Consider the following 26,075-nt stretch of genomic DNA (forward strand, 5'->3'; position numbering starts at 1 on the left):
TCAATGGATAGAGTGTCAGCCTACAGACCAAAGAGTCCCAGGTTTGATTCCAGACAAGGACACATACCTTCATTGCAGGCTCCTCGAGCCCTGGCCCTAGTTGGAGGCAACTAATTAATATGTTTCTCTCACATGGATGTTTCTCTCTGTTTTTCCCTCTCTCTTCCACTCTCCCTAAAATTAATGAAAAAATATCCTCAGGTGAGGATTAACAACAACAACAACAATATATATATATATATATATATATATATATATATATATATATATATATATATATATATCACACACACATACACACACACACACACACACACACACACACACACACGTACTAGAAACTGAGTGAACGAATTCGTGCACGGGTTGGGTCCCTCTGCCTGGCCAGCAATCGGGCCGGTCTGAGTCATTTCGCCCAGTCCCAATCAGGGCTGATCAGGGCCAAATGGCTTGGGGGGAGGGACTGCGGTAGGTTGTCTGTGGGAGCATACTGACCACCAGGAGGCATCTCCTGCATTGGGTGTCTGCTTCCTGATGGCCAGTGCATGTCATAGCAACTGGTTGACTGTTCATTCGGGCAACTGGTCATAACGGTCGCTTAGGCTTTTATATATAGATATATATAATTTCCTGCTAATGCTAATATTTTTAGCTCTTTAATCAGAGTCAAATTTGAAATTTATTGAATGGCTTCACAATAGCTATTGAGATAAATAAAATAACTTTTAATGTTTTGAATGAAATTTTATTTTAACAAGTATTCTTGTGTAATATCAGCCTTGATTTTCTAGACAATCCACTCTCAGTTATAGTGAATTATTCTCTCATGGTACCAAGATGTTGCCCCAAATTTATTGTCCTGTATAATAAAAATCTAGTGACTGAAATGGCAGAATGACCAGAGACCAGAATGACCACAATCCCTCACCCTGGCTAGCCCTGCCTCCCAGAGAGCAGTTAAGGGCGATCAGGCAGGCAGGCAGAGTGATTAGGGGCAATTAGGCAAGCAAGCAAGTGGTTAGTGGCAACCAGGCAAACAGATGGGCAGTTAGAAACCAGAGCTGCTGAATTACAAGAGGGATGCCCAACTCCAGTTCAGGCCTGATCCACAGGGGTCCCCCAAAAGGTCCCAGATTGCTAAAGGGTGCAGGCTGGGCTGAGGGAAACCCCTCTCCCGCCCCTGTGCACAAATTTTGTGCACTGGGTCTCTAGTTTTTAAAAAATAAATTGGTCCTAAACTTTGTGTATGTGTTGTACTGTTCATATTTGAGGGGTGAAGACAATATCTGCCTCATTAGATGAATTAAAAACCACATGATCACTATCTGCATATTGTACAGATACTATATATCTGATGAAGTTTTTAAAAAATGGTCAGTCTCAATAGTCTTTTTTATGTAACTTTCCATTTCTTTCTCTGTTTTTGGTCTGTTTGCCTCTACATTATGAGCCATTTAAAATATTTTACATTTCACATAAGGTTTTTTTTTTATAAATTTAACATACTAATCAATATCTCTATTTATTAGCAATATATACATTTATTTTAAAATATGTTTTGTTAATCATTATATATCTCATTTTCAATTTTAATTTATTATTGTGTATTGTTTTTATGGAATTCAAATATTTATCACTTTCTTCTAATTTAAAAATCTATATTATTATTGTCTTATTTCCCCAAAGAGTTAATTTTTAATTTTAGACTTATTAATCTCTTCTGACTTTTTAAAATATATATTTTTACTGATTTCAGAGAGGGGACAGAGAGAGATAGAAACATCAATGATGAGAGAGATTCATTGATTGGCTGCCTCCTTCATGCCACCTAGTGGAGACTGAACCTGCAACTCAGGCATTTGCCCTTGACTGGAATCGAACCCAGGACTCTTCAGTCACCAGGCAGACCGTCTATCCACTAAACCAAACCAGCTGGGCATCTTCTGACATTTTTTATTATTTGTCATGACATATATTTAACCTGATACCATTTTTATAATCTCTGTTTTTAGGTATTTGAAATACAGCAAATAGATTTTAATGCAGTCTTAACTCTTAGTCTGTTTTTGTCTCATGGCTATAAAGTGTAAATCTTAGAGACAGTATATGGTTGACCTTTTTAAAAAAAATCAGTAACCCTTCATAATCTTACAGATAAATTTAATCTATTTCTATTTTATATTTCAAACTATTTTTGGCATGTGCTTGGATATAATCAATAAAATTATAGGGTTTTTTTTTTAAATACTATTATGCATATTTGAATCCATAAGTTCCTCTTTTTTGCATTGTTTTTTACTTTCTCTTTTCATCTGGAAATGTTTTTAAAATAAACTTTAAACCATTTCCCTTCAAACCAAATCAGGAAGCTATCTCAGACAACTGACCCATTCATTTGTGCTGTGTTCTGTGTAATCCCCACAGTGACTCTGAGGTGCAAGGAAACATGCTGAGTTTCGCCAGACAAGGATCCGTTAGGAACAGCCCTATATCCTCATGTTTCAGAGGCCATGCCCGACTCTCTTTTTCCATGTGGGTGCAAGTTTCCTTAAAGAGTGAAGGTTCCCAGCAGCAGGTCCATGATTAGATGCTAGATCATGGAATTTCAGGGAGGAAGCCATGAGTTGCATTCCTGGGAAGGAAACTGCTAGAAACAACCTGAGAGTTCCCCCATGGACCAAACTGAGGTCCACAGCACGGGCCTTGTTCAAGAAGATGTCTGCAGGAGAGGCTCAAGAAACGGGCTCAACAAAGAGACGATGCTGGGGATGTCAGGTAAATTCCAGTCTAAATTCATACCTGGGACATTGGATCCCGATGATGGGTGGCAGGTTGCTTCTCTTGGGCTCAGTCCTGAAGAGCAAAGGCTTTGAGGTCATGCCGACCTTGATCCTTGTCTCTATTTACCCACTGTGAGATGTGGAATACATTATTTAACCTTATTTTCCTCCATTGTAAATGAGGATAAATACAGCACTCACATCACCTGGCTCTTTTATAGATTAAAAAAATTTAAAGATAATGAAAGTAAAAGTGCTTGGCACCAGGCAAGGCTCAATAGATCCTACTTAACTTTACTATTCTATCCAGACTGTGAACGGGAAGGAATAATACACTCCACTTCCAGGCTGGACTTCCCAGATTCTGGGCCAGGCGAGGACTGACTTGCCACCGACCTGAGCAAAGGCTGGTCAGGGCAGCAGGAAGGACCCCACTCTCTTCATCACACTTCCATGAAGCGTCCTCACTGAAGAGCGGCTTTTGTATCCGGCACAGCTGCCTGCCCAGTTCTCCGCGAGGGATAGGTACTCAGTTACCAAAGAGAGGGAAAGCATTGACAAGGAATGCGTTGCTCAGAAAAGCATTCAGTTTCCTCTCCCATTTTTTGCTAAATTCCTCCTTCTTTCATTTAAATCAAAGGATTTTGTCCCCAGAAACTTCACTTAGCTTTTTTCCCCCCTCTCTCTCTGCCTCTGTTTCTCACTGCAGTCCCTCTCTTGGTCCTTCAAAGAGGATGGCACTTATCTTTAGGCCTCTCTGCTTTTAAGAGGAACAAACACCCGCAGAGGCGAAAGAAGAAGCAGCATTCAAAGAAGCAGAAGCGGAGACAGCACTGTCATCCGGGTTCTCACAGCCCAGGGCCTGCCTCAGGCCTTGCTGTTTGAATAACCTCTGGGTGTCCAATCCACCCCCTCAGCTCGAGTTTGAACTCCAGAACAAATATTTGTCCCATGTTTGAACAAAGTTTGAGAGCTTTCTTCCTCTTTTTTCTACTTTTTAAAAACGAACTGTACTCCTCTGCTGTTCCTTTGAACTCAGTTCGGTGAGAGGGGAATTCTCCCCAGACTCTGCACTGGACGAGCCCTTGGCCAAGCTGCCCAGCAAGATGCAATGGCTCACGAGCTTTCTCATCTGGTTCTTTCTTTCTGAGGCACAAGCCTTCGAAATCCCCACCAACGGACTCCCAGAAGTAAGTACTTGCTGAAGCCTCCTTGCTCTTGCCTATACGGATGCTCAGAAACTTACCCTGTTGCCGTAGCTGTTCAAGGACTGTATTCGGGGTGGAAAGAAAACTTATGATAAACTCATCTGAATAGAAGTATTCACTGTTGTAATTACTGGACTGTGTATTTATTTTTTAAAGCATTAACAGTTTCAAATGAGATGATTGAAATCAAGCTCAATGTGCTGGCCCCATTATGTAGCATTTATGGAGTGCAGCTGCCCACTTCTTACCTAAAAAAAAATGGGAATAATAACTGACCTAACTCAAAGGTTATTTGAGAATTAAATGACATATTAAATTATCTAACCCAGGGCAAACACCAGAAAGCACCTAATAATTTTTAGCTATAATGATAATGTTGATGATGATGATAATGATGGTGATGACATGGCATTATCACTCATGCAGAAAATAAGAAAAATCATTATGAAAGCAGTATTGTTTTTCATACCTAAGTGGACAATGATTTCTGTAATAAGAGCATGTTAAATATTCCTGTTAAAGGGGAAGGTGGCAAGTGGGCTGGTGGAGTGCAGGAATTATTCTCAGAGCTCAAGGTCTCTACTTTAGACCTTTGGCCATCCCTACATAAGGAAAACCTTGGACTGAGTCATTTTGAAAGTCATACAAAAGCTATTTTTATGCCAGAAAGCAATGTGTATTATGGGAATATCCTGGGAGATGCAGAAGATTGTAATACCCTGTTTCCCCGAAAATATTGCCGTGTCTTATATTAATTTTTGCTCCCAAAGATGCGCTAGGTCTTAATTTCAGCGGATGTCTTATTTTTCCATGAAGAAGAATATGGTACACATTTATTGTTAAATGAAAATAAAGGAAATTTATTACCTGTATACAGTATGGTAGTACGGTAGTTCCAGACAAACTGTGAATCCTACAGTATCAAGAATTTACTCATTTATTTAATGACAATCATGTCTTCATCTTCTGGAACATCATCATAACAATCCAATTCCTGAATTTCCTGGTGAATTTCTTGTGACTCCATTTCTTTCAGAATCAGTGGACCAAACCTCTCATGTTTAGCAATAGCATTCTGAGACAGAGCCTAGGGGGGGTTTATTTTAGGGGGATGCCTTATATTTCACTCAGAAGGAAACCTGTAAATAGGTCTTATTTTCGGAAGGTGTCTTATTTTCAGGGAAACACAGGTACTTGAAGAGTGGGTTACTAAAAAATAAATATGCCAAAAAACAGGAAAACCTATTTTTTTTTTTACTTATTTATTTATTTATTTATTTATTTATTGGTGGTGGTGGTGCGGGGAGATGGATCACTCTGTCTGCTTAGCAACTTCCATATTTTCTAACACTTTAAAAACCACCACTCCAAAAACCACCAGAATTAAAGCCAACACATCCAAATTTGTTTGTGTTTTTTCTATCACTTCTTACTGGTATTACTTTTATATTGACATTCTTAATCCAGTGGTTAATGGCTCACAGTTATCCAGGCAGATACTGTTGATGCCCCTAAGATCTACCCACTACTTCCCCCAGACACACGCCTGAACCGTGGGTTACTTTTTCCCCTATCTTATGCCACAGCATCTTTTGGCAAACTCATAAATTAATTTCTTCCACTTAATAACTAGCAAACATATTAAAGAAATATTTATGTAAAAATGTGAGAGTGCCCAGAGTATAGGAAATAAGATAAAATAATATAATGAATACTTCTATGCCTATCACCAGCTGCTTACTTTGCTCTCAATTTCGTTAATTAATAGAAATAAACATCTTAAATTATTTTTTTAAGTTTGCAGAATATGAAGATCTTGTGGAACTGGCTCCAGGCAGATTTCAATTTGTGCCCGAGAACCGGAGGCATCAGGTGTAGTAAGCCTTAAATTCGAAAAGGGAAAAATAAATAAAAGAAGCCATGACTGAAGAAGTAGGAGAAGGAGTAAGATACTTTTTGCTAGATGCTCTCAAGAGCTTGTGGGGTTCTTAAGCAGAAAGAAGCCAATGGTTTTACACGTAAGTGGAAGCATTTCAAGGTAAAAATCAAGAGAGACTTCTATGCAGCTGTCCCTGAGCCTCTGAACCATAATGGTCACCTGAGTCCCTTGAAGGATATGCAGCTATGTGTTTTCTTTAAACTTAAAGATTGTGGGATGATTTTACTGCCTGATAAGGAAGAACTTCCTCTTAGGTGGTATTTCCCATCCCAGTGGTGGCAGATGTGTCTCTCTTACAGCCACACATTCTCTTTCCCTTGGTCACTGCTCTCTTGAGGTGTAGCTCAGAGAGCAAGGAAGTGGCTCGGAGAACTGGCCACACTTGGGCTGCATTCTAGAGGCAACATAAACAAGATCCTCTCATTCATGGGGGTGACTTCTCCAGGAGCCCAGGAAAGGTTTGGCTTCCTCCCCAAAGAGCCTACATGCTGAGAAAGGTATTTGTGGAAACAACCCTAAGCTGACTGGTGACTTATTTTGTATGGGAATGAATTTTTTACTTTCCAGAAGTCCAGGTTTTTTGTAAACCAATAATATTAAAACCCAATAGCCAAGCCCTCATGTCAGGATCTTCATCTACCTACAAGAGAGAAAACTTAGTCATTGAAAATTTCACTTGAAAAGTCTAAAAGGAGGCAACTATTTTTTTTAATATATTTTATTGATTTTTCACAGAGAGGAAGAGAGAGGGATAGAGAGTTGGAAACATCGATGAGAGAGAATCATCGATCAGCTGCCTCTTGCATGCCCCCCACCGGGGATGTGCCCGCAACCAAGGTACATGCCCTTGCCCGGAATCGAACCCGGGACCTTTCAGTCCGCAGGCCGACGCTCTATCCACTGAGCCAAACCAGTCTTGGCAAGAGGCAACTATTGACTCATTATGTCATGTAATACCTCTTAATACCTCATTTCACCCCAAATCAGGCAAGCAAAGCTTATATCCAACACCTGAATTATTACTTTAAACTTCACCAGACATGAAATATTCACCCATCTCTCTAAAGCCACTCAGCTTTCCATGCCCACAGGACAATCTTTCCTGTGAATAATTCCCTAGCAGAGCGGTTAGGGTACAGAGTTTCCACATGCCAGTCACCATGCTTAGCTCCACCAAGGAGAAAATACATCAAAATCCTGACTCCCACGTAGCTTAGTCTAATGGAGGAGACTGACACATATTCCCACTCTCTTCCTTTGAAGAAGAGCTATGCTGCTATGAAATGCTTACTATTTAGAGGGGGTCAGAGAGAACTTCACTGAGAAAATTCTGTCTGCGCAGAGATCTGAAGGAGGAATAGGAGTTAGTGATATTGAGGGAGGGGACAGAGGGGAGCCAGAAAGGGAAGCAAACAAATGGGGATGGCATGGCCAGAGCCCCATGGTAGGAAAACAAAAAAACAAAAAAACAAACACCCAAACAACCATTCAATTGAATAAAAAATCAATCATACAAGTAGGATGAAGGTGGTATATGCTACTCAGCATGAGTTTGGTTAGATATTTTCATTTAAAAACATTTGCTTTAGCATTATGTAAACAATGATGGGCATGCAACCCAAAGGGGGCTGAGAAATTTGTTCAGAGAAACACACCAATGGGAAATAGTAAAATAGTATCCCAGAATGTTTGATATTTATGTCTTGGCTCAATGAAGAGATTACAGCTCAGGATTGCGGGGGGGGGGGGGGGGGCACTTTTTTTTTTTTTTTTTTTTTTTTTTTTTTTTTTACTGAGAGAAAGCAGTTTTTGCCCTTATGGTAATAAGTAACACACTTTTGAAGAATGATTATCTAACTTCCTTTCACAGAGAAGTGTTTCTGGAGAATCCGGAGAAACCATGGTAAGCTTACTTTGATTTTGTTAAATATTGATACCTGAATGATTTTTCTGTTACCTATTATCTAGAAATCAGTTCTGTTACCTCCTTTGTCTCCATCACCGAGAGCATTTACCTGACTTTTGAAATACCCTGTTGCCCAATTCTATTTGGAAGTGTGTCTAAAACTCAGCATGGAAGAGAACCGTGTACAAGCATCCAGAGGAGATGTCACCAAGTATTGCAAATGCCCTTTCTCTTTGTCTTCTTAAGTTTTGCCAACATAGATTTCATCCAAGCAGATATATTTATTCCAGATTAACAGTTTTTATTTCAAATATGACATCTCACAGCTCTGGAGTTAAAGGAGTGTGGGAAAGGAACTCCTAAAAATGAAATGACTTGATTCCCTGAGATGTTCAAGGTCGTGTTTCCCGTGGCAAGAAAATGTCAAAAGGAAGTGGTTTGTGTTGGCTTCCTGCTCTGAACTGACAGAAATTGTGGCAAGCACAGGTTTAAGGAGTAGGAAGAACAATAACAGCCTGGGTTTTATCTTAGCTGGAAGTGAGCTGGATATTGAGTTGAAAGGTTTCATCTTGAATGAGAAAGTTTGAGGGATGACACCTAGCATTGAATTAAGCAATTTATTTAGAAGGAAAAAGGCAAAACCTAATGAAGTTGCATTGCTATAGTCCTGAAGCAGCTTGTAATTCTCAGGCACCTCCTAAAAGCAATGTGTTTATAATCCCTTGCCTTGAGCATGTTCATAAACTGTAGCCTTTTTTACATTGGGGCTGCCTTAACTGAGTAGAGAACTGGCAAAGGGGGTCCAGAGTGCTGGACCAATAATGGCATTTAAATGATATTTTTCTTGTCCTTCTATTCAATTTGTTACTCACACCTATCAGTGTTCTCACCTATCAGTGTCTTTCCTTGGGGAAAGAGAAGAAGACGGGGAGAAGATTCAATTGTAATAGATAAAATCAAAGAAGATAGCAGTATGGAGACCATGTGTGTCTTCCACCTCACCATATCCCTGGCTTCACCTCCACGCTGGAGGTGCAGACAGGGTCCCCTTCCAACCTTGCAATCCTGTATCCTTTCTTTCACTGTGGCCCTGCATTTGAAGTTATTTCTAGGACTTTTACAATCTGATCTCGCTTCCCACAACCACTTTCTATTTGTGTTCTATCTTTAAAAATCATTAATAGATGTATAAACTTGAAAGGCATGTCAAGAGATCTCAAAATAAAGGCAGACTTCTGCCTGGGGAGTATTTCAAGTTAGAAGAATGTTTAATAATACCCACCTGAGATAGACGCTTAATACTGCCTTAGGCTTGTTCATAAGAAGATGTACTACTCTTAGCATCAAATCCATAGTGAAGTTCTGTATAATTTTTTTCTGAGTATAGCTATGCTTCCTTGTCAACAGGAAGATGTTGATCAAGTAACTCTTTATAGCTACAAAGTCCAATCCACTATTACTTCCCGTATGGCCAACACCATGATCCAGACCAAAGTGGTGAACAATTCCCCAAAACCTCAGGATGTCGTGTTTGATGTTCAGATTCCCAAAGGAGCCTTCATTTCCAACTTCTCCATGTGAGTAATTCTATGCACCCAGAAATTGTTTATGTGCTACTAACAGAATCATAGTTAGAATGGGCTTTAACGGTCAACTGCTCCAGTGGTTCTCACTCTCAGAGTTTTGGACCCACTGGATGTCAAGGGTCATTGTGGAGTGGACCCCAAATAATTTGTTTCTGTTAAAAATATCAGATTTGGGGGGGGGGGGGCAATGGTAAGATATGTACACAATAATAATTTAATAAAAAAAATAAGGGAAAAAAAAACTCCAAAAAAATCAGAATTTGTGAAGGATTTGCTTTTCATTTCTAATAAGTTAAAACAAATTTAAGCTATCTCTGTAGTAACAACCTCTCCCTTTACTTGCATTTTTTAAAATATGTATTTTTATTTAAAAAAATATATTTTATTGATTTTTACACAGAGAGGAATTTAGAGGGATAGAGAGTTAGAAACGTCGATGAGAGAGATACATCAACCAGCTGCCTCTTGCACCGCCCCCCACTGGGGATGTACCCGCAACCAAGGTACATGCCCTTGACCAGAATCGAGCCCGGGACCTTTCAGTCCACAGGCCGACGCTCTATCCACTGAGCCAAACTGGTGAGGGGAGGAGGCGCGGGGGGGGGGGGGGGGGGGGGGGGGGGCCGCGGGGGGGGGGGTGAAGGACAGGAGATAAATATAAGAAATTGCTCTGGCTTCCAGGGAACCATATATGAATGTGTGCATAGCAGTTCAGTATCATCTGTCTTCTTTCTGTATGGGAAAAAATATATAAGAACCATTGATTAAGTCCAATCATCAGTCAAATGATTGAATTCCACTATTATATCCCTGAAAAGTGGATTATCCAGGCTTAACTTAAATATCTCTTTAATAATAAACTTACTACTTCCCAGGGCAATCCACTGTATAGTTGATAGGTCTGTTAGAATTATCTCTTATACTTAATTGAAATCTGTTCCATTTTTCTACCCAGTAACTCGAGTTCTACTCACAATTTTTTAAAAATTCTCTACAAAATGCATAATGAAGAGTTCTAGAAGGACATGACATACTGTCTGAGATTGGCTTCTGGCTTCAGAATAATCAAAGTGAAGAGAGTGGGGATTCAGACAATTAAATTGTCTGAAATACTGATAATGGTGTAGTTCAATGATGGATCCATGGAGTTGTTTATATTATTCTTTTTATTCTTTGTATGTTTGAAGATTTCTACAACAACAACAAAAATGTTTAACCACTAAAACACCTTTCAACTGGACAAAGTGAGGTCCAGTTACTTTGTCCCACTTGGCTGCTTCATTTATTAAATGTTCCCTGTGCGCCACTTGGCTGATGTCCTTCTCCGGTTGCCTAGAAGAGAGACGATGCTCTGCATACAGTCTGGCTGTTTTTTATTAAGGCATTAGATTGAGTTACTTCTCGTCTGCTTTTGTCTCTCTTACACCAATATGATCAATTATAACTGTGAAGAAATAAAACAAAAGATTCAAATACCATGCATGTTAACTTCAAAAAATTGCAGAGCCAATTAACTATTTTCTAAACAAAATAAAGTAGGTTGAAAAAGGACAGTATTTGACTTTGAATAGGTTTCCTTTGAATTGGCTTAGAAAATTATTTTTAAAGCATTTTAGTAAGCTTTTTGTAGGAAGCAAATGTAGAATGAAAAGCTTTTATGTAGGAATATTATGTAATACTGTGTCTGAAAATTTATATTTAAAACTATTTTAATATATCTTTAGTTTTAAACTACAAATCCAGGACTCATTCTAACTGTATCTTCTTTCTATTTTCCTCTATCCTCTCCATTTTTTGTATCTCATTCCAGAGAAGATTTGAAGTGATGAAAGACAGAATTATGTATATACATTTATTTGATCTCCCTCTACCCAGGGCTGGATTTATAAGACCAGAGGAAATAGTTGCTTAAATCACTACAATTTACTAGAAGTTGTGCAGACCTCCATATGCAAAATATTTCTTCTGCCTTTTTTTAATCAAGGTTCCAAATATTCTACTAATAGAAATGATTTACTTTTGTCTTTAAAACTTTTTGGTCTTTGAACCTTAGAATGACTGATAGAAATAGTGCTAACCTGGCATGTAGGGCGCAGTTCTTACTCAGTCTCTAACCAGCTTTGTGACCTTGATCAAGTCACTTGTACCTTTGGCTCTGATTTCTCTCATCTAAAAAGGCAAACATAGAGGTGTGCATCAACAAGCATGCTATTGGTGCATGGGACAGGACAATTTTTAGCAAAACTGCCCTACACACTGCAGAATATCTAGCATTCTTGGTGCCCTCCTATCATGCCAGTAATACTTTCAGTGATCAGAACAACCAAAAACATTTCCACACATTTCTAAGTTCCTTCTTGGAAAGAGATACTGCCCATTTGAATGCCATAAGCCCCCCTTTTGTTTCTAAAATTCTGTAATTCAACTGCTCTAACCTGTCATTTCTTGGTATGGATTACAGAACAGCCAGCTAAAATTCAGGTAGATAGAGATGGAGATGTAAAGAGAGGCTAGAGGTCCCCAAGGGAGATGTTAGAGGGGTGAACACAAACTTTGCAAAAGGGTTCCTTCATCACACCTTTCTCCAGCTTTCTTTATTCTCTGCCACCCTTGTAGGAGAGCAAAATGCCCACAAGCTATGGCAGACAAACTTTAATTCATAGAAGTTTGATCTTATGAACCCAATGTAAGCCAGATAACTTGTGACTTACCAGTTACCTCTTCTGAGCACGTTTGTGATTCAAAGGGGACAGCCAAAGCAACCTAAGTGCCCATCAATAGATAAGTGGATAAAGAAAGTGTAGTACATATAAATGATGGAATATGACTCAGCCATTAAAAAGAATGAAATCTTACATTTTGCAACAACCATGAACCTAGAGAGGATTATGCTAAGTGAAATAAGACAGAGAAAAACAAATATGATTTACTTACATGTGGAATCTAAAGAGCAAAATAAATGAACAAACAAAATTATAACAGACTAATAGATGTAGAGAGAAGACTGATGATTGCCACAGGGGAAGGGGTTTAGGAAGCTGGGGAAAAAGAGATGAAGGAATTGAGAAGTACAAACTGGTAGTTATAAAAGAGTCATGGAATTTAAAGTATAGCATAGGGAATATAGTCAACGATATTGTAATATCTGTATATGGTGCCAGGTGGGTATTAGACTTATAGGGGGATCACTTCATAAATTATATAAATATTTAATCACTATATATATATATATATATATATATATATATATATATATATATATATATAAATGTATACCGGAAACTATTATAAAAAAATATTGAATGTCAACCATTGAAAAGAACTTTTAAAATTTTTAAAAGGTTACCCAATAAAAACAATACCTTATCTGCAGGGTAAAATTTGAAAATAAAGGAACATTTTTAACACAAGCAACAGTAGTAAGGGAAAGCTTTTAGGATGATGGGAGCCTTAAATCACACTGTCAGATGAAGAGACGCCTGTGCATGAAATATGCAAATGTCTCTCTTCTTTTTTCTTCCAGGTACAAAATGATCATTGCCCCCATTCAGTAAATCCACCTGTTGGCATGTGTGCTTGTTGTTTTTGTTAGTTTTGCTGTTTTTGTTTGCTTTATATTCAGACCAACTGGTGGCTTTCTGTCATTTTCTAGGAGTGTAGATGGCACTACATTCACTAGTTCCATTAAGGAGAAAACCGTGGGTAGAGCCCTCTACTCACAGGCAAGAGCAAAAGACAAAAGCACCGGAATGGTGAGGTAAGGCCCGCGCCCTCATCCCACTGCTGTCTCCCCGGTCCCTTCCTCAAGAGCACACAGCCTGGTAGTCAGATGGCAGAGTTAGGTGCTCCAGTTTCTATTCCCTAAGGCCTCTCTGCAGCAACTGAGCTATCCTTACACAGCTTCAGATGGATGATCTAGCTAATGTTGATTTGCTAAAAGTGTATGTAAAGAAAGCATGTCAAACTCAAAGGCTACCATGGGCCAAATAAACAAGGTTTAAGTTTATGTGGGCCACAAAAAAAGAAAAGCTTCAATTTTCACAGAAACGTAGGTTTATTTTGATAGAGACATGCTGATTACAAAGGGCTGAAATAAATGAGTAATCATTAACGTAAAATAATAGACCATTTTATTAAACATTAATATATTTTCTTGAACATTAACTTACCAGACACTGAATAACAACACAAATGAATAAGTATAACACAAATAAATCTATTTTTTCTTGTTCTCCGAAAGCAAAATATTTCCTGTTGCGCACACCAAACAAGTCAGTCCAAAACTAATGATGTTAGCAAGCTCATATATACAATATATGTACTTTTAAGGGGTTGGTCCATACTAGTGACCCAGTGCATGAAATCCATGCACATTAAAAGGGGATTGATTAGAGGAAATAATTTAATATTGCTAGTTGCCCTTTCTTCATAATAGAAGTGTCAGAGATGAACGAAAATTAGTAAAATGTATATGAAAACCTTCCTCCTATCAGAGTCTGGGGCATACCATGGGACTCAAAGTCAAGTCCCTGCCCACCCACATGCACCTCAAAATCGCATGAGACCCAGACCCAGCTGCCCTCCTCCCCCCTGAAACTGGGCTAGATCCAGAGCCATCCAGTCCCACCCTTGTCAAGCCCTGCCAGGCAGGGGGCATAGCCTTAGATCCCCTGGCCCAGCCCCAGGACGGGAGCATTGCCTGAGGTCCCCCAGCCCAGACTGGTTTGGGGGCATGCATTGAGGTTCTCCATCAAGCCTTGCTGGGTGGAGGGCATGGCTTGAAGTCCCCTGTCAAGCCCCACCTGGTGGGGAGCACAGCCTGAGGTCCTCCAGCCTGGTGCTGGGGTAGGGGTAGCAGCCTGAGGTCCCCTAGCCCAGCACCAGGACGGGAACCACACCTTGAGGTCCGCTGTCAAGTCCCGCCGGGTTGGGGGTGTGGCCTCAGGCCCCCGGACCTGGCACTGGGGCAGGGGCATGGCCTGAGGTTCCCTGTCAAGCCCTGCCTGGTCAGGGGTGCAGCCTTAGGTCCCCTGTCAAACTCCACAGGGGCAGAGGAGGGCACAGCCTCAGGTCCCTGCTGATTGCTCATCAAGGCTCTTTATGGGAACTTGGCCTCAGCTGTGGGTGCAGCCATCTTTGTGACTGAGTGATGGTTACAAAGATGCATATTTGCATATTCCCTCTTCATTAGATAGGATAATATACAATGAAGTAAGTGCTCATGTAGAGAGGGTGCAAAACCTTATGGGGGAGCTCAAGTGTACAATTCTGTCTGGGAGTTCAGAAGAATCGTCACAGAGGATCTGGTGTTTGAACTGAACACAATTCGATTGTAAAAATTTATCCAGATAGAGAAAGGAGAGAAGAAATTCCAAGCAGAGGGGACTGATCCAGTACTGATCCAGGTTGATTGAGTTCTTTTATCTTTAGGATATCATTTTTCCATTTTTATCCATCACCTTGACCACATTGCCCACTCACTTGCTATTACTCACTCCACAAATATTTCTTAGCAACAGAAATTCTCTTAGGTTCTGCAGGTACAACAGACCATAGAGCTCACGTCCTAGTTCACTCCCCAGATAATAAGGCCGGTGGTCACATGCTGACGAGGTGCGCACCAGGCTATGTTCATCTTTTTCTTCAGCCACCTGGTATTCCAAGCTGCCTTCCCACAGTACTTCCCCGATCCCCAGTGGGCTCATTATCACAATCTCACCTTGCTGCGTTAGTCAGTTAACTTTTTAAAAATATTATGTATCCTAATATTCAAATTATCCTCATTTGATAATTTCTCTTTAAAACCATAAACATTTCAAGACCAATGATGGCATTGGGCTTGATAAGTACATGACTAAGTGAAGCCTTATGCTGGAAATACGTATTCAATTTGGTGAAATAATAGATATCTTCTTTCTGAAGACTTTCAAAATTAAAGAATCCCTAGAATGAGAGTACAGTGCAGCAGAGGAAATGGGTGCTCTCCTTGGAGCTATCTAAACTTCAGTGTGAGGCTCAGCCCTGCAATTAACTACCTGTGTAGTCTTCAGCAGGTTACCAATTCTCTATTAGCCTCATATGTTATTGTCTGATAAATAAGGGTACTGGTACCCATCTTGCAGAGCTGCTTTGCAAGCTATGATGACATGTGTCAAGTTTCTAGCACACAATAGGCATCAGTAACTGGGAGCTTTTTGCAAATGGCCCTCAAATCTTTAAGAAACTCCGGAAGAAAAGATCAGGTAAGAGAGGAGACTAAAAGTGTTCATAAAAATAAATTTACTTGTAGGTTTAAATATACTATTCATTTTCATGAACAATTGAGCCATCATCCAACTACCCTCTGCCTAGATTCTGGGTCTTGCGCTTGGTCACACATGTGATAACTTACATCAGGGGCTCACACCTTCAGGAGCAGGGTTCTGGATATGGAGAACTTTAAAACCGAAGTGAACATCCGCCCTGGAGCAAAGGTGCAGTTTGAACTTCATTACCAGGAAGTGAAGTGGAGGAAGCTGGGATCCTATGAACACAGGCTTCCTCTGAATCCAGGACGACTGGCCAAACACTTGGAGGTAAGTGTGGATTTGCAGGGTGTGCAGTGATGTCATCCCCTTACTGTTCTGTTGTTTGCAGAATCATTTAACAATGGCTTCCCTTCCATTTATTTCTTGTCCTAATAACATACATTCTCTTATAAATGGTGTTTGATACGATTCAACTCTACAAGACAGGTTGATATCCTGAAAAGGGTATGAGTTTGGAGTCTACTAGGCCACTTCCTTACTGATTTCAGCGTCAGCTGGATTTCTTATTAGCTATGTCAGTTTCCTAGCACTGCTGTAACAAATTACCACAACCTTAAAACCACAGAAATTTGTTCTCTCACGGTTTTGGAGAGCAGAAATCAGAAATCAAGCTGTTGATGGGGCAGCACTCCCACAGGTTCTAGGAAAGAGTCTATTCTTTGCTTTTTTCCCGGGTCTGGCAACTGCTGGCATTGACATCTGGCCTCATGGCCACATCACTCCAATCATCACCTCCTCTGCATATCCCAGTCTCACTCTGCCTTTTCTCTTATAAGAAAAGTTGTCATTGGATTTAAGAACCACCGCATAGTACAGGATGATCTCATCTCAAAATTCTTGCTCCAGCTTGTTGCTCAGTGGTTAGAGTACCAGCCAGTCAAGAGCACATACCTCAGTTTCAGGCTCAGTCCTTGGCCCCAGAGACAGCTAGTTGATGGATCTTTTGATGTTTCTCTCTGTGTGTCTCTCTCCCTCTCTCTTCCATTCTCAAAAAAAAAAAAAAAAAAATCAATGGAAAAAATATCCTTGGGTAAGGATTAACAACAACAAAAGATTTTTAGCTGCATCTGTTACCTTTATCCAAATGAGTTAACACCCACAAGTTCCAGGGACTTGATGTAAACATATCTTTTAGGGGACTGTCATTCAACCCACTATACTGACCTTCTGACATGGGACAGTTACCCTGAGTGCCCATGTTTTCATATGTGAAAAGGTTACTATCACATATTTTGTTATAAGGCTAAAAAACAGTAGGACAATGTCTACTGAAAAGCTGGAGCTGACAGAAGCTATTGGAAGTCAAGAAGCAGTGAACAAAGCCTGAGGAACCCTCCTCTGGGTTTGAAGTGTGGCTCAGCCACTCACTAGCTAGGTCACTCTGAATCTCTTTTTCTTCATTTGCAAAATGAGAAATAAAAAGTAAGAACAATAATAAATAATAACATCGGTGAGAGTTAAATGAGTTTATACATGTGAATTGCTCAGCAAAGCACTTAAAGTATACATAGAGAAATGGCAGCTATGACTATGGTTTTGCCAAGGATCACCAAGAAAGATTCCTTGCTACTATCAGCCCTGCTCAAAACAAGAAGTCAGAAAAGGAATTTTAAAAAGCCCAGGATGTGGGGGAAATTACTATTATTGACAGATCTACAGAGTAAATGCAGGATCATTTAACAATGGCTTCCCTTCCATTTATTTCTTGTCCTAATAACATGCATTCTCTTATAAATAGAATGGATAGAATAGAATAGGATTAATCCCAGAGAAATGAAACAATAGAAGGTGAGCATTCAGTTGCCTAAAGGGACTTCAGTCTCTCTGGTAAAATGCATTATATCCCAGAGAATTTAAAGAACATGCAGAAGTGATCGTGGGATTACACTGGTTCATCTCTGGGAAAACTTGAAGAAGATAAAACCAGCAGAGGACTTAGCAATTGTTCTTCAAGCACAAAAAACCTTGAAAGATATTTTCATGCATTGAGTAATTTTCTTTGCCATCTCTAGGTAGATGTGTGGATTATTGAACCTCAGGGATTGAAATTTCTTCATGTTCCTGACACATCTGATGGCCATTTCGATGGTGTGCCAGTCATATCTAAAAGAGACCAAAAGGTAATCACAAGCACTGTGTGTTGTAGAGAATCCAAGTGGCCTCCAGACATGGGTTCTGCCCTCCTCATGTGCCCTGGGGAATAGAAAAGCAGACAGGTGTTGAGCTGAGGTGTTGAGCAGTGATCCGAGGCAAAAATCTAGGGTCTTCCACAGGATATTAAAAAACAACTCCCAACTGTTTCATTGCATTTTGACCAGTGACTGTCCTTTTGTAATCTCATTTCCCCCAAGTCATCTTGACTGGTAACTAAAAGACAGCTTTCACATAACATATGGTGGGTTTACATTAATCCCAGCAAGAGATATTCAGTTTAATGGCCAATAATAACCAACTGTGGATGAGTTAAATTCCTCTAAGAATCTTTCAGAATTAGAGCTGGTAGGTATTTCTTCCATGGGGGAAGGGATAGATTCTCCAAACCTTTTCAAGAAGGTAAGCGGGGACGGGATTGTGGGGCAAAGCGGGGAGCGGGAAGAGATTAGCCAAAGAGCATATATGCATATATGCATAGCCCATAAAAGAAGACAATAGTGTGTGAAGGCCTGGGGTGGAGTAGAGGCTGGGGAGATGGGGAGAATGGGGGACAACTGCAATACTGTCAACAATTTTAAAAATCAATTACATTTTCAAAAATGCCTGAAAATCTAGGATTATCCATTGCATCATAGGTGTGCTGACCCCTGCCATTTCTCCAAATGTGGGAAACTCTACTGCATAATTTGTGGAATTGGAGAACTGCATTTACACTCTCCCTAATCTTAAAAGAAAAAAAAAGAAAAAAAGGACTGAAAACTTGGCCAACCGGCTGGCAGAGACTCCTTTCACATGCCTTGACACTGTCCCTTCCATCAGTAACAGTACTATGATGCTGCTGGGGTACAGCTGTGAACCTCTGGCCTGCAGAGGAATGTGGACTGAGACCTGGCTCTGACGTGACTGTTCTTTCTAGGCCCATGTGTCCTTCAAGCCCACAGTAGCACAACAAAGAAAATGCTCTAACTGCTCTGAGACTGCGGTGGACGGAGAGCTGGTGGTAGTGTATGACGTGAACAGAGAGAAGAATGCCGGGGAACTTGAGGTGGGTGAAAACAGACTCTAGTGTTATGCCCAGATTTTGTGATCCCCAAAAACCACCAGGGAGCTGAGTCCAATGCAAAACCAAAAGAGCAGTTTAATCAGGCTAGCCTGAGCTCTGTGATGCAGTGAATAGGCGGAAGAGAGCGAGCTTCAATAGATCAAAGGGTTTTATAGGGGTCTGGGGGAAGGGTGGTGATGTCACTGCTTTGGCTGATCCCGATTGGTTGGGTGAGGGCTAGGGTCCAGTTACACAGTGACATACAAAATGGAGGATTAGGAGTTAGCCCCGCTCTGCCCTCTCACTATTAGAGCCACCGCTCTGAGGCCAAAGTAGAAACTCTTGCTGAACAAACTCCCTTGCCTCTGGGTATCTCCTAGCTGCCAAGGCAAATGTCAGAGCTGCAGAGAAGGGACTAAAATCATATCTAAGCATTATCTCTTCACATCAAGAGACTTGAATAGCGGGTCCTTGGGTCTCATGTCCTTGTCCCAGAAAGGTGCCTTTAGGCCTCACATGAAGAATAACAAAAAATAATGAAATGGGATTTTTGTATAAACTTTCAAGGTTCTTTGCAAAGCACGGAGTTCATGGGCTGGCAGGAAGGCACAACCAAAGCCTGGAGAAAGATCTGGGCCAGTGGTGAAGTCTAGGATCAATGAAAATTTTCCTTTGCCCTTTGTCATGTCTTAGGTGTGTGTTTGTATTTCCCTTGTGCTAAAGTATAGCCCTTAGAGGGTATCCAAAACTTGTGCTTCTCCAGGAACAGGGAGGTAGGAAGTATCCACAGCTATACACACCCTGTAGGGAAACCTGTAAGATCCTGGTAGAAGCAACCAGTGGGCAGGAGAAAGAGAATGAGGGGAGCCAATCTTTATGGCCTGCAGCAGAATACTAAAAGGTAATCAGGCATCCAGCCAGAGTGGCCTCCATTCACCTCAAGAACAATCCAAACTCCCTAGAATGCTCATAAAGGTCCTTTCAGATCTGCCCTGCTGACTATCCACCCTCACTCCCTAAATGCTTGAATTCTGTGGCCCCATTTTGCTGAACCACTGACAGAGCCCGAAGGTGCCTATTCACTCAGAGCCACTGCACTATCTAGAACTCTCCACTACAACCCTACCCACCCTCATGCTGGCAGGCTAACTCCAAACTCACACTCAAGTCCCGTGTAGATGCCAGATTCTTCTCCACTGAGCATGCTTGGAACCTTTATTTTTCTGATGGTAGCACTTAATACCCTGAGCTGCAAACAGAGCCTCTTCACTTCTCTGGATCCTCCACTGGCCTGTGAGCGCAGGAGGACAGAGGCTCTGTCATTCACTGCTGGCTAGCAGGGTGCCTAGAGCAGAGGCTATCACCGAAGACTAGGTGGAGTGGAGAGGAGAGGAGAGGAGAGAGAAGTGAAACACCCTGGGAAGATAACCTGCTAAGAGGGCTTGGACCTTCACAGGTAAGGAAGGAGGAAACAGGAAGAAGGGAGAGACAGATGGACACCAAGCTGCCACCTCTGTCCTCTTCTTGACAACTGTCATGCGTGCTGCTCACTATGACTTACCTCTCCTCACCTCTCCCCAGTTCCCCATCTTCCTACATCTCAAACATTGGTAATGGTTTGGCCCACACATATGTTCTGTTTTTCAGGTGTTTAATGGATATTTTGTCCACTTTTTTGCTCCTGAAAACATGGACCCAATTCCCAAAAACATCCTCTTTGTCATTGATGTCAGCGGCTCAATGTGGGGAGTAAAAATGAAACAAGTAAGTACCTCTTGTTGGCTTTGTACCTGGGACTCTCTACCTTCTTTGAATCCACAACCCCCAACCTGCAACAATACAATCATCCAATGCACCTTACCCCCAGGGCTTGTCTTAGATGGCTTGGGCTGCCATAAGAAAGTGCTACAGACTGGATGGCTTGTGAATAACAGAAATTTATCTCAGAACTCACCTTTTTGAAACATTTTATCTCAGTATAACCTCTTCTCCCTGAAAACACTTTTGTCTCATAGTCTTCTGGTTCCTCTGCATAACATTTTACTTTAATATCTTGCCATTGTTCATGAATTACTTTGAAATCATTCTGTGCATATCTTCTCTAATTATACTGTCATGCTTTGAGGGAGACCACCTGTCCCATGTCTTCCTGTTTGGAGCTCAGCGTAGGCTTATTTAGCATTAAATGGGGTAGATGTAATTCTAAAGAACAAACAAGGAAATTTCTTATTTTATTCATCAATCCATTCACCTAAACAAGTTGAACAACTTACTATCTATTAATTAATTAATTAATTAATTAATTCAATAACCATTTCTGATCATCCAAGTGTTCACTACTCTTCTGGCATCCAAAAGGAGGGAAATTCATGCCATGCCTCACCTCCTCAAGCCCTCCGCCCCCCCCCCCCCCCCGGGCTTCTCTCCCCCCCCCCCCCCCCCCCCCCTCCGTGTTCATACTCCAGCACCAGATTTCTCAACAATGGTATTATGAACACTTTGGATTGGATAATTATTTATTGGTAGTGCCACCATGTACATTGCAGGATGTTTAGCATCCAGGGCCTCTGCCCTCTAATTGCCAGTAGCACCAACCCCTCAGCTATGATAATCAACATGTTTTCTTACGTTGCCAAGTGTCCCCTGGTGGGGAAATTCCCCTCAGTTGAGAACTACTGCCCTAACATAGCAATTTATTCATTGCTTCCTTCCTTCCTCCATTCATTTAATAAATATTAATTAAGCACCCAATACGTGTCAGGCACTTTGTTCATCAGTAACAGAATCTACCAGAAACATGTTTAAGAAATTATCCCTACCCTCCTGGAGCTTACAGAACTTATATTCTAGAGGAAGGGGGATAGAGAATAAGCAATAAACATAATAAGTACATTTCAAAAGTTGTGGGGGAAAAGGCTTTTTTTTTTTTTTTTTTTTTAGTGTATTAGAAATCAGGAGTGTGAGTTGCAGGGAGGTTTTGATAGTTTGAAGAGAAAGATGAGACTCGGTTAGTTTAAGAGAGTGGGTGAGTCGATGGACTTGTGAAATACATCTGATTTTCAGGCACAACTAAGGCAGAACCTGAAGTTTGTGATCCTTTGAAACAAAGGAAGTCAGTAAAAGTTTAAGTCCCAAAATGCAGATGACCCATGCTTAGTATATGTGAGAGGTAGGTATGTGTTGAGTGAGATGGATGTAAGAGGTTTTCTGTAAGAATTATAGCTTGAAACAAGCAGACTGTCAAATTACAGTGGGGAGGGGAGGGAGATCTGGGGGAGATAAGAGATAAACCGAGATCATAGGATCCAAGATGGCTGCGCCCAGGTGAACACCTAGCCGCAGCAGCACACAACAATTTCAATAAAATACAACTAAAATATAAAACGGACATTGCCCAGAACTACAGGAAGGTTGACTGACTGGAAATTCTACAGTGAGAAGCAAGGAGAAAACCAGAAGGAGGCGCGGAGGAGCTGGAAAAGCCCAAGGTACAGAGACGCGGCACACGGAGAGGACGGAGCCAGAGAGGAGGGAGAGGCGGAGTGCCTAGCGGGCGTTCCCTAGCGGGAAGGAAATAAAACTTCCACTGTGCTGGGCCCCCGACTGCTCTGAACCCCAGTTCTAGGCCAGACTCCGGGGACTCAGGCTCAGCCATAGGGAGCCGGGCTGTAAGGCGGAACCCCAAGGAAGTGGCGAAAGGAGGTCAGAGAAGGGACGGTCGGCTGTGCCGCGGGATTGCCCTGATGGGAAGGAGACTGGGGCTCCAGACTGCTGTGAACGCCACCTCCAACTCCACTTCCAACTGAACTGAACCCCAATATCGGGCTCATTGGGGGAGAGCATAGACTGTTTGGCAGCAGGTGAAAATCGAGGGCACCTTTCTCTCAGAGGCGCCAGCAGCGAGCACTGAAGGACCCGCATAGGGCTGGGCTGACGGAAGCTAAAGCTGCAGGCTCCACCCTGAAACCCCATCCCATCTGTAACTGCGAAATGAGACAACAAAATAGATCACAAACGAAATAGATCAAAAACATACTGAAAGAAATAGTGACAGAAAACTTTCCCCACCTGGTGAAAGAATTAGACTTACAAGCCCAGGAAGCGTACAGAACTCCAAACAAAAGGAATCCAAAGAAGACCACATAATTAAAATTCCAAGAGCAAAAGACAAAGAGAGAATATTAAAAGCAGAAAGAGCAAAGCAGGTAGTTACCTATAAAGGAGCACCTATATGATTGTCAGCTGATTTCTCAACAGAAACCATGCAGGCCAGATGGGAATGGCAAGAAATATTCAAGGTGATGAATAGTAAGAACCTACAGCTAAAGATAATCTATCCAGCAAAGCTATCCTCAGAATCGAAGGTCAGATAAAGAGCTTCACTAATAAAAATAGCTAAAGGAGTTCATCAACACCAAACCAGAATTATATGAATTGCTGAAGGGGGTTCTTTCAGAAGAGAAAGTAAACAAACATAAAAATTATGAACAACAAATACATAACTATCAACAAGTGAATCTAAAAACCAAGGAAATTAAAAAAAAAAAATCTGATGAACAATAGTAACTGTTGAATATAATAGAATCAGAGGTACGGAAGGGGAGTGAACTGACGATTCTTGGGGAAAAGGGGAGAGGGGGGTGTGGGAAGAGACTGAACATAAACTGTGCACCTATGGATGAGGACAATGGGGAGTGGGGAAAGGGCAGAGGGCGGGGTGGGAACCTGGTGGAGGAGAGCAATGGTGGGGGGGGAAAAGGAACATTTGTAATAATATGAACAATAAAAAGTTATTTAAAAAAAAAAAAAGAGGTAAACCGAAGGACTTGTATACATGCATATAAGTACAACCAATGGACACAAAACTCTGGGGAGGGAGGGTAGGCATTGGGGGGGGGGGGCAATGTTAAAATATGTACACAGATAATAATTGAATTTTAAAAAAAAGAATTATAGCTTGAGTCAGTACTTGAAAGATGACTGGGATAGATTATTGGTCTTCGTTCTCTTCCCAGGCTCAGAGCTTATTTAATGAGCCCCTCTCCTCTCTCTGTTGAAATAGACAGTGGAAGCCATGAAAACCATATTGGATGACCTGAGAACTGAAGACCAATTCTCTGTGGTTGATTTCAACCACAACGTGCGAACCTGGAGAAATGATTTGGTCTCAGCCACTGCGACACAAGTTGCAGATGCCAAGAAGTATATTGAGAAAATCCAGCCCAATGGAGGTGAGTGAGTTTAGCCTGAAGCCCAGTGAGAAACGTCCATAGGATTTGAATCTTGATTCACTGAAGAAATATTATTTCCTACAAGTGTTCTTTGCCCCATCTGCAATGGTCTGTCTTAAATAATACATTTGTTATTAAATGATGAATACTAAGTTCATTGCAAAAGTAAAATACATAACCAGTCCCACACAAGTTTTTAATTATTCTAACCTTCCTCAGAAAGGATGGTCAGTAAGTGACATTTGCCTTCTCATTGCTTGCAAAGCGTAAATGTAACTGCCTAGCGAGGAGTGTTCAAGTCTATCTATCAGCAAGGCTGGGTTAGGTACCTTCAATGTTATGTTTAACAAAATGACAGACTGCTTGGAAAGGGCTAACTCATCTCCGAGGAAGTAGTTTACACTACAAAGGGGATATTTCACTCCACAGGGGATCTTGACCTGCCTGGGCAAAATTGGTGTCACTTGGAAAGCAATCAAATGATTTGGGTACTGAATAAATTATTCTTGAGTAATTACTAGATAGACGAACCAAGATGTGACTGTTTCTGTTCAATGAAAGAGTATATAATAGAACAAGCACATTATATTACTTTATCAGGCACAAATATCAACGAGGCACTCCTGCGGGCCATCTTTATTTTGAACGAAGCCAATAACTTGGGACTGCTGGACCCCAATTCAGCCTCTCTGATCATTTTGGTTTCTGACGGTGATCCAACAGTAGGTAAGTAGCACTTCAATTTTCTAGTACAAATATTTTTACTGCCATTTCTTGGGAATGTGATTGATTTACAGAGGGAAATCTAATGGCATTTAGATTTTAAACTGACTTTCTAAATTATTTTAAACCCGTGCTTCTATTAAAAAAAAAAAAAAAAAAAAAAGACTTCTTCTGACCCTGAAACATTCATCCTGGTTACACCAGTGCCCAGACATTTTCCGGGGATGTCCTTGAATGCCTCAGTGTCACCTTTACAATGTGGAGAAACTTTAATTTTCATTGTAATTGTGTGCTATGACGATTGCTAATACATACTAGTGAATTGCATTTATTTCCTCAACTTCAGGTATGGGAGGTGGTGAATGGGCATATGTGTGGTGAGGACTGATCCAGGTGTCCAATTGGACCTCTGGCGTCCTCAGTAATGTGTTTTTATTGTTCTCACACTTCCCCCAGCCCCTCACTGCACCCAGAGAAATTACTTCTGTTCAATGCATCCTGTTGACCATTTTTCTTATTCACAAAATAGCTCAACACCTCCCTGCTTCTATCATGTATTTTTATTTGTTTTGTCTCTTTACACTGACAAATATAAGGAAGAGTAAACGCTTAATTGTGTCTGGTGTTATGTGGACAAGGACTGTACCTAACCTATTCATGACAGCTCAGTGGGAGGAAGACTGGTGACATGATCATGAGGATGGCATCCTGAGCTTTAGAAAGACAAAGAGCAACCGTTTTGTTAATGGTGAAACTAGAATGGCAGTTGTTATATGTTTGTTGCAGATTCATTGCCCCCCCCCCCACTTTGGATCAGATTACTTGAAAATTGAACTTTAGAATAAAATCATAAGGAAAAGGCAATAAAGTAAAAAATTAAGTTGGTTTCTCACTCCTGTCCTTCAAACTTCCAGTTCCTGTCCCCAGAGGCAGCCACTCGTTACCAATTTCTTGTGTCTTTCCAGAGATATCTTATGCAAGTCTGTATACTACATATACATACATATACACATATACTAGTATTTGAATCCATACACACATATATACATACACACATGCATGCACATATACAAATACATCCTACATATTATCAATTATTATGGTTTTCCCCTTTAAAATGTGTCTTTGAGATTATTCAAAATAAATATTTAGTTGCCTGGTTCTTTTTAATAACTATATAGTATTTCACAATTTGAAT

General features: G+C 40.9%; 1 protein-coding gene across 1 annotated transcript in view; it reads left to right on the forward strand.

The window, feature by feature from the left end:
* The first annotated feature begins 3,756 nt into the window (after positions 1-3,756).
* Positions 3,757-26,075, forward strand: part of ITIH2 (inter-alpha-trypsin inhibitor heavy chain 2) — a 39,094-nt gene continuing 16,775 nt past the window's right edge. The window contains exons 1-11 of the mRNA XM_036461344.2: positions 3,757-3,970; positions 5,786-5,860; positions 7,798-7,830; positions 9,241-9,410; positions 13,072-13,176; positions 15,832-15,994; positions 17,740-17,847; positions 18,798-18,926; positions 20,571-20,687; positions 23,986-24,154; positions 24,755-24,880. Of these exons, the coding sequence (XP_036317237.1) occupies positions 3,887-3,970; positions 5,786-5,860; positions 7,798-7,830; positions 9,241-9,410; positions 13,072-13,176; positions 15,832-15,994; positions 17,740-17,847; positions 18,798-18,926; positions 20,571-20,687; positions 23,986-24,154; positions 24,755-24,880 (1,279 nt within the window). The 5' untranslated portion in view covers positions 3,757-3,886. The remainder of the gene's footprint in view (positions 3,971-5,785; positions 5,861-7,797; positions 7,831-9,240; positions 9,411-13,071; positions 13,177-15,831; positions 15,995-17,739; positions 17,848-18,797; positions 18,927-20,570; positions 20,688-23,985; positions 24,155-24,754; positions 24,881-26,075) is intronic.

The sequence above is a fragment of the Pipistrellus kuhlii genome, unplaced genomic scaffold (assembly GCF_014108245.1).
Source record: "Pipistrellus kuhlii isolate mPipKuh1 unplaced genomic scaffold, mPipKuh1.p scaffold_m20_p_1, whole genome shotgun sequence".
Taxonomy (NCBI): domain Eukaryota; kingdom Metazoa; phylum Chordata; class Mammalia; order Chiroptera; family Vespertilionidae; genus Pipistrellus; species Pipistrellus kuhlii.